General features: G+C 42.2%; 2 protein-coding genes across 12 annotated transcripts in view; both read right to left on the reverse strand.

Annotated features, from left to right (window-relative positions):
* The window catches only part of LOC146573463 (signal-induced proliferation-associated 1-like protein 2), a 39,774-nt gene extending 30,359 nt beyond the window's left edge, over window positions 1–9,415 (reverse strand). For 9 of the 10 annotated variants that reach the window (XR_014892842.1, XM_085278350.1, XM_085278343.1 and 6 more), the window contains exons 1-6: window positions 9,224–9,415; window positions 4,273–5,510; window positions 3,511–3,638; window positions 3,154–3,342; window positions 1,756–1,897; window positions 1,541–1,629 (exon numbers count right to left, since the gene is read on the reverse strand). Coding sequence is in view for 9 of the 10 variants with exons in the window: in XM_085278350.1 (XP_085134476.1) it covers window positions 1,541–1,629; window positions 1,756–1,897; window positions 3,154–3,342; window positions 3,511–3,638; window positions 4,273–5,335 (1,611 nt within the window). In the remaining variant the exon portion in view is untranslated. The remainder of the gene's footprint in view (window positions 1–1,540; window positions 1,630–1,755; window positions 1,898–3,153; window positions 3,343–3,510; window positions 3,639–4,272; window positions 5,511–9,223) is intronic. The other variant, XM_085278342.1, reaches the window with a different exon arrangement.
* Window positions 9,416–10,113: 698 nt separating this feature from the next.
* LOC146573464 (equilibrative nucleoside transporter 1-like) overlaps window positions 10,114–12,950 on the reverse strand; it is a 35,210-nt gene continuing 32,373 nt past the window's right edge. For both annotated transcript variants that reach the window (XM_085278352.1, XM_085278351.1), the window contains exon 13: window positions 10,114–10,487. In XM_085278352.1, the coding sequence (XP_085134478.1) occupies window positions 10,376–10,487 (112 nt within the window). In that variant the 3' untranslated portion in view covers window positions 10,114–10,375. The remainder of the gene's footprint in view (window positions 10,488–12,950) is intronic.

Raw genomic sequence — 12,950 nt, forward strand, 5'->3', positions numbered from 1 at the left:
TACTGAATACAGAACGTGGCAAACGTCAGCCACTGTATGCCAGGAGTGAACAAGACATCGATTCACTGATTCAAACCACGAGAATCTACAGCAATAACATCGGAATTTCATTCAGACTGGAGAAATGTAGTTGGACGGTAACGAAAAGAGGGATGCTAGTCAGAACTGAGGGGACTGCACTACCAGAAGCAACAATGCAGACATTGAGGACAGCTACAAGTACCCAGGAATCCTACAGGCAAATGGGAATCATGAAGAAGCTGCTAGGGAAGTCCCAACCATCAAGTACCTGCAGAAAGTAAGGCAAGTCCAGAGGAGTCAGCTGAATGGGAGGAATAAGATCCGGGCAATCAGCACCTACACCCTGCCGATGATCAAGTACCCTGTTGGGATAATAAGCTGGCCAAAGGAGGAGACAGAAGCCACTTGCATCAAGACAAGAAAGCTCCTGACCATGCATGCAGAGTATTACCCCAAATCCAGCACCCCAAGGCTGTACACTAAGCAGAACGGAGGAGGCCGAAGACTAGTGAGTTTCAGAACCACTGTCCAGGATGAGACAACGAACATCCATGAGTACATCAAAAAGTTGGCCACAACTCATTGTGTCCTTAGTGAATACCTCAGGCAGCAGAAACCTGAGTAAGACGAGAAGCAAGGAGAGGAACCATCATAGAAGGACAGGCCCCTGCACGGTATCTACCACCGTTAGTGGGCAAGCAGAGGAAGATGGCCATAGTGATGTAGCTGAACCTAGTGATAGCAACATCAAGAAAAAGTAACATGATAAGCAGAAGTACCAAGGGCTGAGAGAGGAGCCCGAGAAGATGCGGAGAGTGAAGGTAACAGTGGTTCCCATGGTAATCATAATACATAACCTCTGAACTGGCCTAGTGGCTCCAGCAAAATGTGGGGTGACATTCAACATCTCTGTCTAGAAGAGGGTGGAACTAGGAACAGCAAAGATACTGTGCAGGAACCTCAGGCTCCCAGGCCTTTGGTAGAGGACCTGAGCTGAAGTGGGCCACCCACAATGTCTTACATCTTTCTCCATCTCTAAACAAAATGATCTTATCTCTCATTTGTTTCCTTTGTAGTACTTCAGTAGTTAGCTGATGTACTGTGACCAGAACATAAAAAAGCACCGTTATGACCTCCTTTAACTAACAGTAGCAATGCATAAATTATATGGTTTTGCCTCTTTATCTTTATCTGATACGTCCTTATGATGGATAAACCAATAGGACTGTATTTTACCTGTAATCGGTCCTACATTTACTTTCAGATCGGTTTGATGTTTAAAGGGTTGCAGTGATGGGAAATAACTTACGATGTGAGTCAGTGTTAAACCTAAAGTAAGGAGCACGCTTGGAAAATGTATAAAGTAGGAAGATGAAATATTTGTGTTGAAATGTGGAGAATAAAAGTAAAAAGCTGTCAGAAAAACAAATACGGATATAAAGTACAGATACTTGAAAACTTTAGTTGTGGTACTTGTGCAGTACACAGCACAAGGTCAAACTAGGAACAGGAGAATCACCTGCTGAGGGCTGCTTGCCGTGGACACGTGGAACATCAGCTTGAATTCTCTGAACGTTGTAAAAACTGACTGCCTCCCTGTTGAGTCTTCTGACAGGAAACAAAAACAAGCAAACAGAAAGTAACAACAATTACCAAACACCATTCTGACATCATTGCAGAACCAGGACAAACAAGGACCCGGTTTTGTTTCAGAAAAAGAAATGGTGCTGGTACCGCTGGTATCTTTCAGTGGACCTCTGTGGCCCAGAAGGTCCAGGAACTGATCTAGAGCGGGACTGCCAGAGTCACTGTTGTCCTCCTCGGTGGACTGACCAGCCCGACAGAATAACACGCCCACTTTGCGCTGGAACTTCAGCTGCAGTAAAACAAAGAAAAGCAGGCAGGGTCAGCGTGGACCATCGGGACTCTGAAGGTGCTGGTTATAAGATCAATTCAGAAGGTTTGGAACTGATGCGTGAATTACGCTCCAGCGGGAAATCTTTTAACCCTACCCGGTAACCTTCTGCATAACCAGACATGAAGCGCCTGAGAAACTTGAACGTGTGTAAAGTTGCGGTGAAGGTCTAAGAGGGGTTAGATTTCCCACACAAGTGAAAATCATTTGTATAATAATTTGTATAATAGTTAGTTGAAACAGGAGTACTTCAGAAATTGGAGAAAATGCTGGTGTCACTGTTTGTACTGGATTTACTGGTTTTATTGTTTATATTGACTTGATGATGCCGTGTCAGGAGACCTTTGGTCATTTCACACAACATCGGAAGGTCAGCTGACTTCTCCCTCTTGCAGTGGACGTTTTAGGGCACCTGGACAAAAAGATGAGCCTATCACAGTGTTTTACCTCGTCTCTTACCTGAGACACCTGAAGGCAGGAGCACCCTCCTGCCGCTCATGTGGATATCTCATATTAATGCGATAGTAAACTTATCATCTTCCTGCTGTGTTCTCAGGCTGATGTCCGTCTGTGTCGTCTCCTGGGATTTCAGTCTGACTGGAGCTTAAAGAGACCTCTCTTCTTCTGCTCAGGCTCCCAGTGGCCACTTAAAAAACTGCTTTGTATCACTTTGCTAAACTTCTGAGAGAGCACAACAAGAAGGTTTTCTTTATTTTGTACTGACCTCTGGGAGGGCCACCAAAAAGTAAGGAAAACGTGACAAAAACTGTAGCTGATTAAAAAGGTACATCTTACTTGTTCCAGCTAATACCATCAAGTCTGAGTTTGTCTCTAAACTGGACAGAATCACAGAAGCTTTATTAGGATCTCTAAAGCTCTAGAAGGATGAGATAATAGTGAATCATTTCTTTCAGACAGAGAACTCGTAGCTGCTGCCTGTGAAAACCTCTCTGAGGATGTGTGTTTGGGTGTTTTTGAAGAATACGCTACTCAGCATTGATCAGCATGGTGGACGTAGCACGAGAAGCTGAATTCTTATGCCAACTGTTTCATTATGTGAAAGCGTCACAGCATCAAAAGCCCGATTTAGCAAAATGGCTATGAAACGGGATTCTAGTTTAACACAGACCATCCTGTCAGAAACATGGGAAGGCCAACCATGGCAGTGGCAGGTATTTCATGGTCAGCTGGTGGGTGGCACACTGGGACTGGCTCACCTCCTGCTGGTCCAGCTGCAGCAGCAGTTCAGGGACTCTGGGTGAATCTGCAGCCAGTCTGAGACTGTGGATGCTAAGTTGAGGAACCACAAACTCGAGAACATCCTTCAGAGGAAGACGTCGACTGGTCCCGTGTTTGGATGAAGATGGGATAGAGTCCTCTGTGATGGATCCTCTCAGGGTAGACAGCTGAAAGAGGGGGCGTGATTGGATCAGACTAAAAGGACAAACAGGGATTAACAGCATCACCAACAGTCACTTTATAAATTAGTAATCGAAAATGATCTCAAACCAGACTGTGATCAGGTCAGGTCAGGTCGCCTAACCAGTCACGTGACCGGTCACATGACTAGTTACCTGACCAGTCCTGAGGATCATCCTGTAGTTGTACTGTGTCTCATCACTCCTCTCCTCCAGTTTCTCTCGCCGGAGGCTCAGAGACACTGGACCAAAGTTCTCATCAATGCCAAAATAATTTTGGTGATCTGACAGAAAAAACACAGAAGGTCACTCACATCAGTGAAAACAGAAACCTGAACGCAGTAACAGTGCTTAAATTAATCAGGGGTGTCGAACTCCAGGCCTCGAAAGCCGGTGTCCTGCAGGTTTTAGAGCTCACCCTGGGTCAACACCTGAATCACATAATTATTTCATTATCAGGCCTCTGGAAAACTTCAAGACATGTTGAGGAGGTCATTTAGTCATTTAAACCAGCTGTGTTGGATCAAGGACACATCTAAACCCTGCAGGACACCGGCCCTCGAGGCCTGGAGTTCGACACCTGTGTGTTAGATCTTCAGATCTTCATATTCAGTTCATTTCTTTTCATTTACAGTCAGAAATATTATTGCACTTCAGGGTTTGTTTTTAGCACACAGTCACATGTTGATCGTGTCGCCTATCCTTATGGCAGAATGTTTCTGTTGGAAGTTATTGAACTGTTTATTTTTTAACTCTATGGATACTGAGATCTATTACAAACTCTTCCTGTTATAAATATCTTTTGTTGGAACTAGATTAAACTGGTGGCACTATTTTAAAAAGCGTCCTTGCTTTACTTTTAGCAAGAGCATCCAGCTTCTGCATCGTGGTGAAGTCTGGCCCTCGACTGGACCTTACCTTGGTTGTAGAAGTATTTCAGGTAGTATCTGGCTCCCAGGTCAATGTGTTCAATGTCGTGATTATTCATCAGATGTTGGTCGAACGCCCGAGTTCCTCCACGAAACTCCAACACTGAGATGCTCGCGTTGGTGCGGTGGGTGCTGAGCGGCGGATCGCTGAAGGATGTGTCTGCTGCAGCACCGCAGGTGGAGGTGTTGGCCCGAGTCAGGCCCAGCCTCCTTTCCATCTCCCCTCCAATCTCATTATGAAAGAACGGACAGCTGCTCACCAGAAAGTTGTTTTTGTCACGTTCATCAGGGCTTAAAGCATCAAACACATCACATCCAGAGGTGGAGACGTTCCTTCTGTGCTGGAGGTCTGCTTGGGGGACGAAGCCGCTGCTGAAGTTGAAGAGGACACTCTGACTATCATAATGAGAAAAGCATTTGTAAGAGATTGCGCTGGGTCTTGTGTCCCTGTTTGTCCTCTGATTCCTTAGTCTGCTGAGGATCGATGTCTCCGGCTTTGTTTTCTGAACATGCGACACATAAACCGAAGCGTTCACATAGTTGGGTACATAGATGACATCCCCATGAGCAATGCGAGCGGCAGTCTGCAGACTGGGCGACAGTGCAGCACGAAGCTGTGCAGGTTCTGGGAACGGAGGCGGTGCGCTGGGCACCTGCTGCTTCAGCCTCCAGGAAGGAGTCTCAGTGGATTGTGACAAACTTTGGCGGTCCAGTGTCGAAGTGCTGCAGCACTTTCGCCTCAGACTTGCGTCTGTGTTTGGGTTGATGGCAGCAGGGTCCATGTCTTCAGCTCCGACATCACTGATCGTCACCTCACTGTTGCTTCTCTTCATCCTTGCCAAACTCCTGCTGGTGGAAGGACTCGGGCGAACTGGGAATGTAGTCTCTGACCTGGGCTGGGGGTCCAGGCTCTTGTTGGAATGGGGAGGTTGACTCAGAAAGCTCAAGTTCAGACCCTCCTGAGCATCCCTCCTCTGAGACAAGTCGGACATTCGGGCCCTGACCCCCATCTTTGGTACAACAGGAGCTCCCTGAACGACCGGAGGTCCCATAGTCCCGATCCTTGGAAAGTCTAAGAAACACTGCTGTTAGTCTAGTCCAGAAGGACCCTGAACCACTGCCAGGACTCAGACCCGAAGTTCATGACTCCTGTGAGATCTAATAGGTCCACAGTCTGATTAGGATCAGAGACAGGAAGTACATCCTGGACTCACCATCCACAGCGATCTGAAACAAGAAAAGGTTGTCATGCACTCCTGTTGAGGTGAATCACCTGTTTACCTGTGCTACAAGTACAGGTGTGAACATGCGCTAGTCAATCCCAGCTGCTCATTCGCCTGTAGGTGTGACGCATCTGTTCGGCTGAAAAACATGAAGCGTCATGCCTGAGAATTTAAAACACAAACGTGGCAGACGGACCAGCTCTGGTATGGGGAAGAGCCACAGGACAAACCTGTGCCCAGACGTGAACTAGATGTTATAACCCAGTTATTACTTTATTAATGCGAGAAGCAACAAAACACACCTGAAGTCCACCACGTTACCATGAGAAGGCAGTGTGTGTGTGTGTGTGTGTGTGTGTGTGTGTGGTATTTCCAGCAGCTGTCTCCGTCATGTTCAGCAGTAACAGCTGAAGGCTTCAGATATCTGTATGTGGACAAATGTACTCTCAACTGCATACACTGCTCTGTGTGTACTGCATACTGTATACGCTGTACTGTGTTTGGAGCCGGTCTGACGTCAGGTCATAACCTTGAACATTACATTTCTGACATAAAGCTAAAAGCAGACATTGGAAAAATAAACACGGAACAATGCTGCCTGCCTGTATGTTTGAGCACATGCAAACAGATGTGGAGTTCTGTGAAACATCCCAACACTGTGTGATCACATCGGCAGAGTAAACGCTTTGCAGACAGTCATACAAACTGCTGTTTTCACTTTGGTCAGTTTGGGATCAAGTATCCATCTACCCTGGTGTTAGGAAGTTTTACCTGAAGAATAAAACATAACATGAAATATATTAAAAAGTGATCCTGTTTGACTGTAACTGAATTCAGTTCAGCTTTAAGTTTATAAGATAAAGATGAGATAAACCTTTATTAGTCCCACACGTGGGAAATCATGTCATATAGTATCTTATTCTTATTATCATATCCTATTTCATTGCTTTTCTTAATTTTTGCTACTGTAACTTTGCACTGTCCACTTTCTGCTGTGACACAACAATTTTCCCACGTGTAGGACTAATAAAGGTTATCGTATCTTTTCTTAAAATACAAGTTAGAGCAGTAACCCCCCCCCCCCCCAAAAAAAAACCCCTAATAGAATAGAATAAGATAAAATAATATAGTATACACAATAGATATATAGTACAATTGATATGTCACATGACAACAGAAGTCTCAGGGTGCTTTGTATTGAAAGGTTAGATGATCTATTTTGGTGCTTTTAAGTGTTTCTTTAATCTTAGTTTCCTGACTACAATCATCAGAACCCCTCAGGACGGCACAGCCAGTGCCCTGGTCCCTCCCTGAATCATCATCAGTGCAATCAGGAGGTGAATGCTGTAGTTCCAAAGACACCACCACCCAGCTGAAGTTTCACATTCATTCAGGAAACTCCTTTTATTGACCTGGCTTCATTTGCCTGTAAAAAATAAGACTATGAAACAAAGCAGCCAGCAAGAGTACAGGAGAGACGATCATGTGTTTAAATGCAGGAAAAGTAGTGTACTAATTCCTGAGGCCAAGTGGGATCTTTACAGATGTTTCTGTCTGAGAACATCTGTAAAGGCGGATCTTCGTTCAAGGGAAATGATGTTGAAGAAGCTGCAGTCATAAGGAGCAGCAGACTGTGGTGCATTGTGGAAAACTGTTGTCAACAGTCGGCCATCTGCAGATGACAGAAATGCCGTAGTTGGGTCATGAAAAGTGAGTCTGAGGAGTTTATAACATCGGCGTGATTGCCTCTTCCTGTCTCCTGACCCAGTCATCTCAGCTGATTACTGGATTACATCACTTCCTGTTCATAGGGCAAAGAGGTCTCTGAGGAATCTGCTTCCTGTTGGCGGAGGGTGGAGTGAGGTGGGGAGGGTGGGGGGTGATCTTATCTTCAAATTAAGGACAAAGACACAGATTTCAAGAAGCCTGTCCTGCTCGTCATCAAGTTTGCAACTGTCTGCAACACGCCTGTGACATGTATATGCTTTGTGTGAGGTTTCCAGCACATTGACCAGGACATGTCCTTCAACGCACATATTAAACAAATATGTAAGACTGCGTTCTTCCATTTGCGCAACATCTCTAAAGTTAGAAATATCCTGTCTCAGAGTGACGCTGAAAAACTGAACATAACAGAATTGAATTCTGTTATCTGTTACCACACCCAGAAATGTTGTATCAGAAACTTACTACTTCAACATTATTTATCAGCAATTCTGCTCCAGCATCTTTTTTACAATTTCCAAATAACATAAATGTAGTTTTATTCAAATTTAGTGAAAACTTGTTTCTGTCAAACCTTGTTTTCAGTTTTGTGTTCCAAAAGCTGATGTGAATTATCTCCAGCACAAAAAAATCTTTGAATCATCTGCAAATAAAATAAACTGTAATATATCAGATGTTTTTATATATCATTGATGCACAGGTTAAATAAGCTTTGGACCCAATGCTGACCCCTGTGGAACTCCACAAACAATGTCCAGGCACTCTGATATTCACCAAGCCTCACAAATTGTTGCCTGTCTCTCAAATAACTCCTGACCCACTCCTCTAATGCTGTAGTGCTCCAGTTTATAAGGTAATATTTCATGATTGATTGTGTCAAAAGCTTCTTGTAGGTCAATGAAAACTCAGACTGTGCATTGTCTTTGATCTGTTTTATTAGTGATATGTTCAGTTAGTTCCATTAATGCCATGGATGTTGATCTATTTGGTCTGAAACCATACTGACTTTCCATTATTATTTTATGTTTATCTATTAATTTGTCAAGTCTATTAATAAAACCTTTTCCAGTATTTGTGAGAATTGTGAGAGTAGAGAAACAGGCCTGTAATGTGAATTGGTGTCAATCTCCATTTTTAAACAGTGGTATTACTTTAGCAGTTTTCATTTGTGTTGGGAACGCACCAGTTTGTAGAGGCAAATTGCAAATGTATGTTAAGGGTTTGGAGCATCGATCAAAGTCTGTAGAGTTTTCAGTTTGTGATTTCCCAACAACATGATTTCCTTTTTTTCCACCACCGTTAAAAACACTGACTGAGGATTAGGCCGGGGGAATATGGCCAGAAATATTTATCACAATATATATTTGAAAATGTGCGATAACGATATAACTGACGCGAGACAAAATACTTTACCACTCCACAACTTTATTAGTGCAAAAAACCCATCAATGTATTTTCACTTAAACAAGCAGCTGTTTTTTATGTGCATTAAAGTTATTTAAAATTTTTACCCATATTCTATCGCCATATTTCATTTTCTAACCATTGCCTAACATTACACCGGTGTTACCGTGAACGTTTGATATGGCCCAGCCCTAGTTGAGGATTACGTTCAATGAGCTTAGTTTCTTTCTCTGCACAGTTTCTTGTGTTCTGTCAGCCAAGTCTGGCCCAACACTTACAAAGAATTTGTTGAACTCATTAACCACATCGCTCATCATTATTAGTCAAATATGAAGGATAATGTAACTGCCTAGAACTATTTTAATAACAATATTTCATGTTTTCCAAATCCCTTTACTGTTATTTTTATTCATATTTAATAATTTCTCAATTTTACATGACCTCAAAATACTAGTTAGTTTATTTTTATACCTCTTGTTCTTATTTTCAACTTCTCTACTTCTGTACTTTATAAATCACCTCACTGCTCAGCAGTACTTCGTTACCGCACTGCTCAGCAGTACTTTGTTTCGGAGAGGGAAATTTTACCTTCTCGAGGACCGAGGATCCAGGGCTCTTCCAGTGTTCTGACTCTCGGATCAGACCCGGACGTCGTGTCAGTCGGTTCCGGTTTGTTTCCCGGTCCAGTCACATTGACACGGACGACACGGACCTCTTGTGCGGGTCCTGGTCTTGGTTCGGTCTCGTTAAACTCTCAGCTGTGTCTGGTCGGACGCTTCAGCTCAGCCAGGCTGGCGATGCGTTTAAGTGATGCTCGGATTCTTTACAGCCAGCCCGGCTGATGCCTTCAGAGGACGTTAATAAACGTGGGAATTTTCTTCACTTGTCTGTCTTTCATTGAGCTGAAAATAAATAAAGTGAAATAGCCCACTGTTCGTTCTGCGGGCGGCTTTCAAAGGTTGTAAACCTTTTGGGGATTCCTAACCTGGATGATCGAGCATGCATGAAGACGATTTGATAAAAACGTCACACACTGCAGTTTTAATTTATTTGGATCCACGTTAAATACACAGTTTTTTTCTCATTACAATATTGATATTACAATATCTCTTGACAAATATTAACATGAGATGAACAGAGATGAAGATCAGACTTCATCAATAACTTCACTAACTCAGTGCTTCAATTTAATACTGTCAAATTATTACTGTGCAGTTTATACTGCTTAACTTTTATTATTGTAATATTAGTAGTATTACTTCAATGTCATTTCATTGCTTACCAAACGTGTAACTCAAGTCATTTCTCATAATGTATGTCAGGATGTGAACCCTTTAAACTTTAATTCTAATCAAGTCACCACATTTCTTTCAATAAAACTCTTAAATCTGGAGTTTAGTCAAATAATTTATCTGGAAATCACAGATGGTGACGCTCTGAGGACTCTATGAAGACGATCAATGTGAATATCAAAGATCTTTTAACCTGTTAAACTTTTTTTAATGTCTCTAATGAATACATACAAAGAATATTCATTGTACAGATTCATGTTTAAGAAATAAATACTGAAAGTAATCCTGCAGCACCTCCATCAGGACAAAAGAGAAAATAATTAAGACAAAGTTGAAGAGCTGTGGAGTTTCAGTCTGACTGAAGCTTTTCTGCCACTCAGACCAGAACTGCACAAAAGAGTTCACTGATAGTTTCACAGTTAGTCCAAGAGAAAGACGACATTTCCAGTTAAACCAGTATTCTAATGAGAAAGGAGAGAGCAGCTCCTAACGCCAAACCCAGAGAGAGGAAGAACGCCATGATGGCTCCAGCTGTTTCTGCTTCATGAGGAAGAACGTTCCTGTTAAAAACCAGAATATTGACATATTATATTATATTATATTATATTATATTATATTATATTATATTATATTATATATTGGAGTACTGTAATTAATTATTATCAGGAAGTCCTAAAAACTCCCTGAAAAGCCTTCAGTTAATCCAAAATTGTTAAGGTAAAATATATATTCTTAGTGCCTATTTTCTGTTTCTATTTTTTATGTAGGCTAGTATATTAAAGAGGCCACTTTTCAGTCATAAAATGTGTTAAAGGTCACAAAGTGGGGAGCAAGACTGGAATACTGTGCAAGACAGGAAAATGCTGCAGCAAGAGTCCTGACAGGGACTAGAAAGAGAGCAGATTTCTCCTTCATTGGCTTCCTGTTAAATCCAGAATCCAAAATCCTGCTCCTCACATACAAGGTCTTAAATAATCAGGCCCCATCTTATCTTAATGGTAAATGGACTGATTCTTATATAGCACTTTTCTACTCTCCCATAGTACTCAAAGCACTGTATACAACATACCACATTCACTCAATCACACCCATTCTCACAAGCACTGACTCTAAACTGAGTGCTTTTCTAACGACATTTACACACATTCACACTCCGATGGATGCATCTGAAGGCAACTTGGGGTTAGTATCTTGCCCAAGGACACTTGGCATGCAGACTGGAGGAGCCAGGGATCAAACCACCAACCTCAGTAGGTGACCTGCTCTACCTCCTGAGCCACAGCCACCAAAGTTAATGACCTTGTAGTACCATATCACCCTATTAGAGCACTTCGCTCTCGCTCTGCAGGCCTACTTGTTGTTCCTCGAGTATTTAAATGGGAGGCAGAGCCTTCAGTTTTCAGGCCCCTCTTCTGTGGAACCAGCTTCCAGTTTGGATTCAGGAGACAGACACTATCTCTACTTTTAAGCTTCAAACTTTCCTTTTTGCTAAAGCATATAGTTAGGGCTGGACCAGGTGACCCTGAATCCTCCCTTAGTTATGCTGCAATAGACGTAGGCTGCCGGGGATTCCCATGATGCACTGGGTGTTTCTTCTTCACTCACTATGTGTTAATCGACCTCTCTGCATCCACAGCATGTCTTTTATCCTGTCTTCCTTCTCTCACCCCAACCAATCACAGGAGATGGCCCCGCCCCTCCCTGAGCCTGGTTCTGCCGGAGGTTTCTTCCTGTTAAAAGGGAGTTTTTCCTTCCCACTGTCGCCAAAGTGCTGCTCATAGGGGCTCATATGATTGTTGGGTTTTTCTCTGTATCTTTTATTGTCGGGTCTACCTTACAATGTAAAGCACCTTGAGGTGACTGTGTGATTTGGCGCTGTATAGATAAACTGAATTGAATCCGAGATGTTTCCAAACCAGCTGAGAGGTACTGTCTCTTCAGCGTGTCTGAGGTCTGCCTCGGCGTCTCCTCCCATAGGGACTCCTCAGCTGACTCTCCTTATGGAGGTGCAGCTCTCACCCCATCTCTGAGGCTGAGCCCAGACACCTTCAGAGGAATATCATTTCTATTGCTTGTATTCTCCACGTCACTACTCACGGCACCTCCTCCCTAATCCTGAGTGGACCCACAACGCTTTTCAACTTTTAAGTCTGTATGTTTTACATCGCAGCTAGTTTTAGACAAAGGCCCCGTTTTCAGAAACCATAAAATAATTAGAAAAATTAACATAATTTTACATTTAAAGATTGATTTTAACACTGTTTTTAATTTCAGTGTCTGTTCAATAATGGGAAAAAAAGTAATTTAAATTTAATTTTTAAATACAAGAATACTCTTGTTGTTTGAAATATCAATAAAATTACAAAAACAGTCTGAAATGTATTTTCTTTATGAGCATACAACATCTGTATTGGTAAATGGGCAGAAGGTAATTTCCCAGATGGTGTATCTTTTATAACCCTAACTGGTAAAATTACAGAAAAAAATACAAATAGAAATGAATAATCTATATTATTTTTAAGATTCCCACAAATCTAGGGGCGGGGCTTATCCCAGCTACCACAGGGCAAGAGGCGGGGACTGTGCCAAAGAGACCGTGCTGCTTGAAATATGAAATAAATATTAAATGCCTGTGAAATTTTAGTCTTGCATTACTAAAAATATACTTAGTATTATTTTATGTTATTTTAATTATAACTTAAAAAAGAAGTTTGTTAGACTATAAATGTTGAAATATAACTTAAGTTTACTATAAAAATATCAATAAGCAGTAAAAAGATTAATTAAGGAACCTTTTTGGTTCAGATTTTGGTTTTGAAGAGAAACAAAGGTGCAGGCAGGCACTCTGTACTGCAGTTAACTTTAAAATCAGCTGTTGTTGATTATGGGACATTTTACGAGGATACAGTGTGGAGGGGAAAACTTTTTTTGAATAGCCAGGGAGTAAAATGTACCATTTATAGTCTGTAATGGATGAAGGATGGCAAAGGAACCTTACAAGACCAGCCGGTGTTCAGATTCGG

Source organism: Mchenga conophoros, linkage group LG6 (genome assembly GCF_057382185.1).
Source record: "Mchenga conophoros isolate Kocher_MC1m ecotype Shallow Benthic linkage group LG6, M_conophoros_male_GT1.1, whole genome shotgun sequence".
Taxonomy (NCBI): domain Eukaryota; kingdom Metazoa; phylum Chordata; class Actinopteri; order Cichliformes; family Cichlidae; genus Mchenga; species Mchenga conophoros.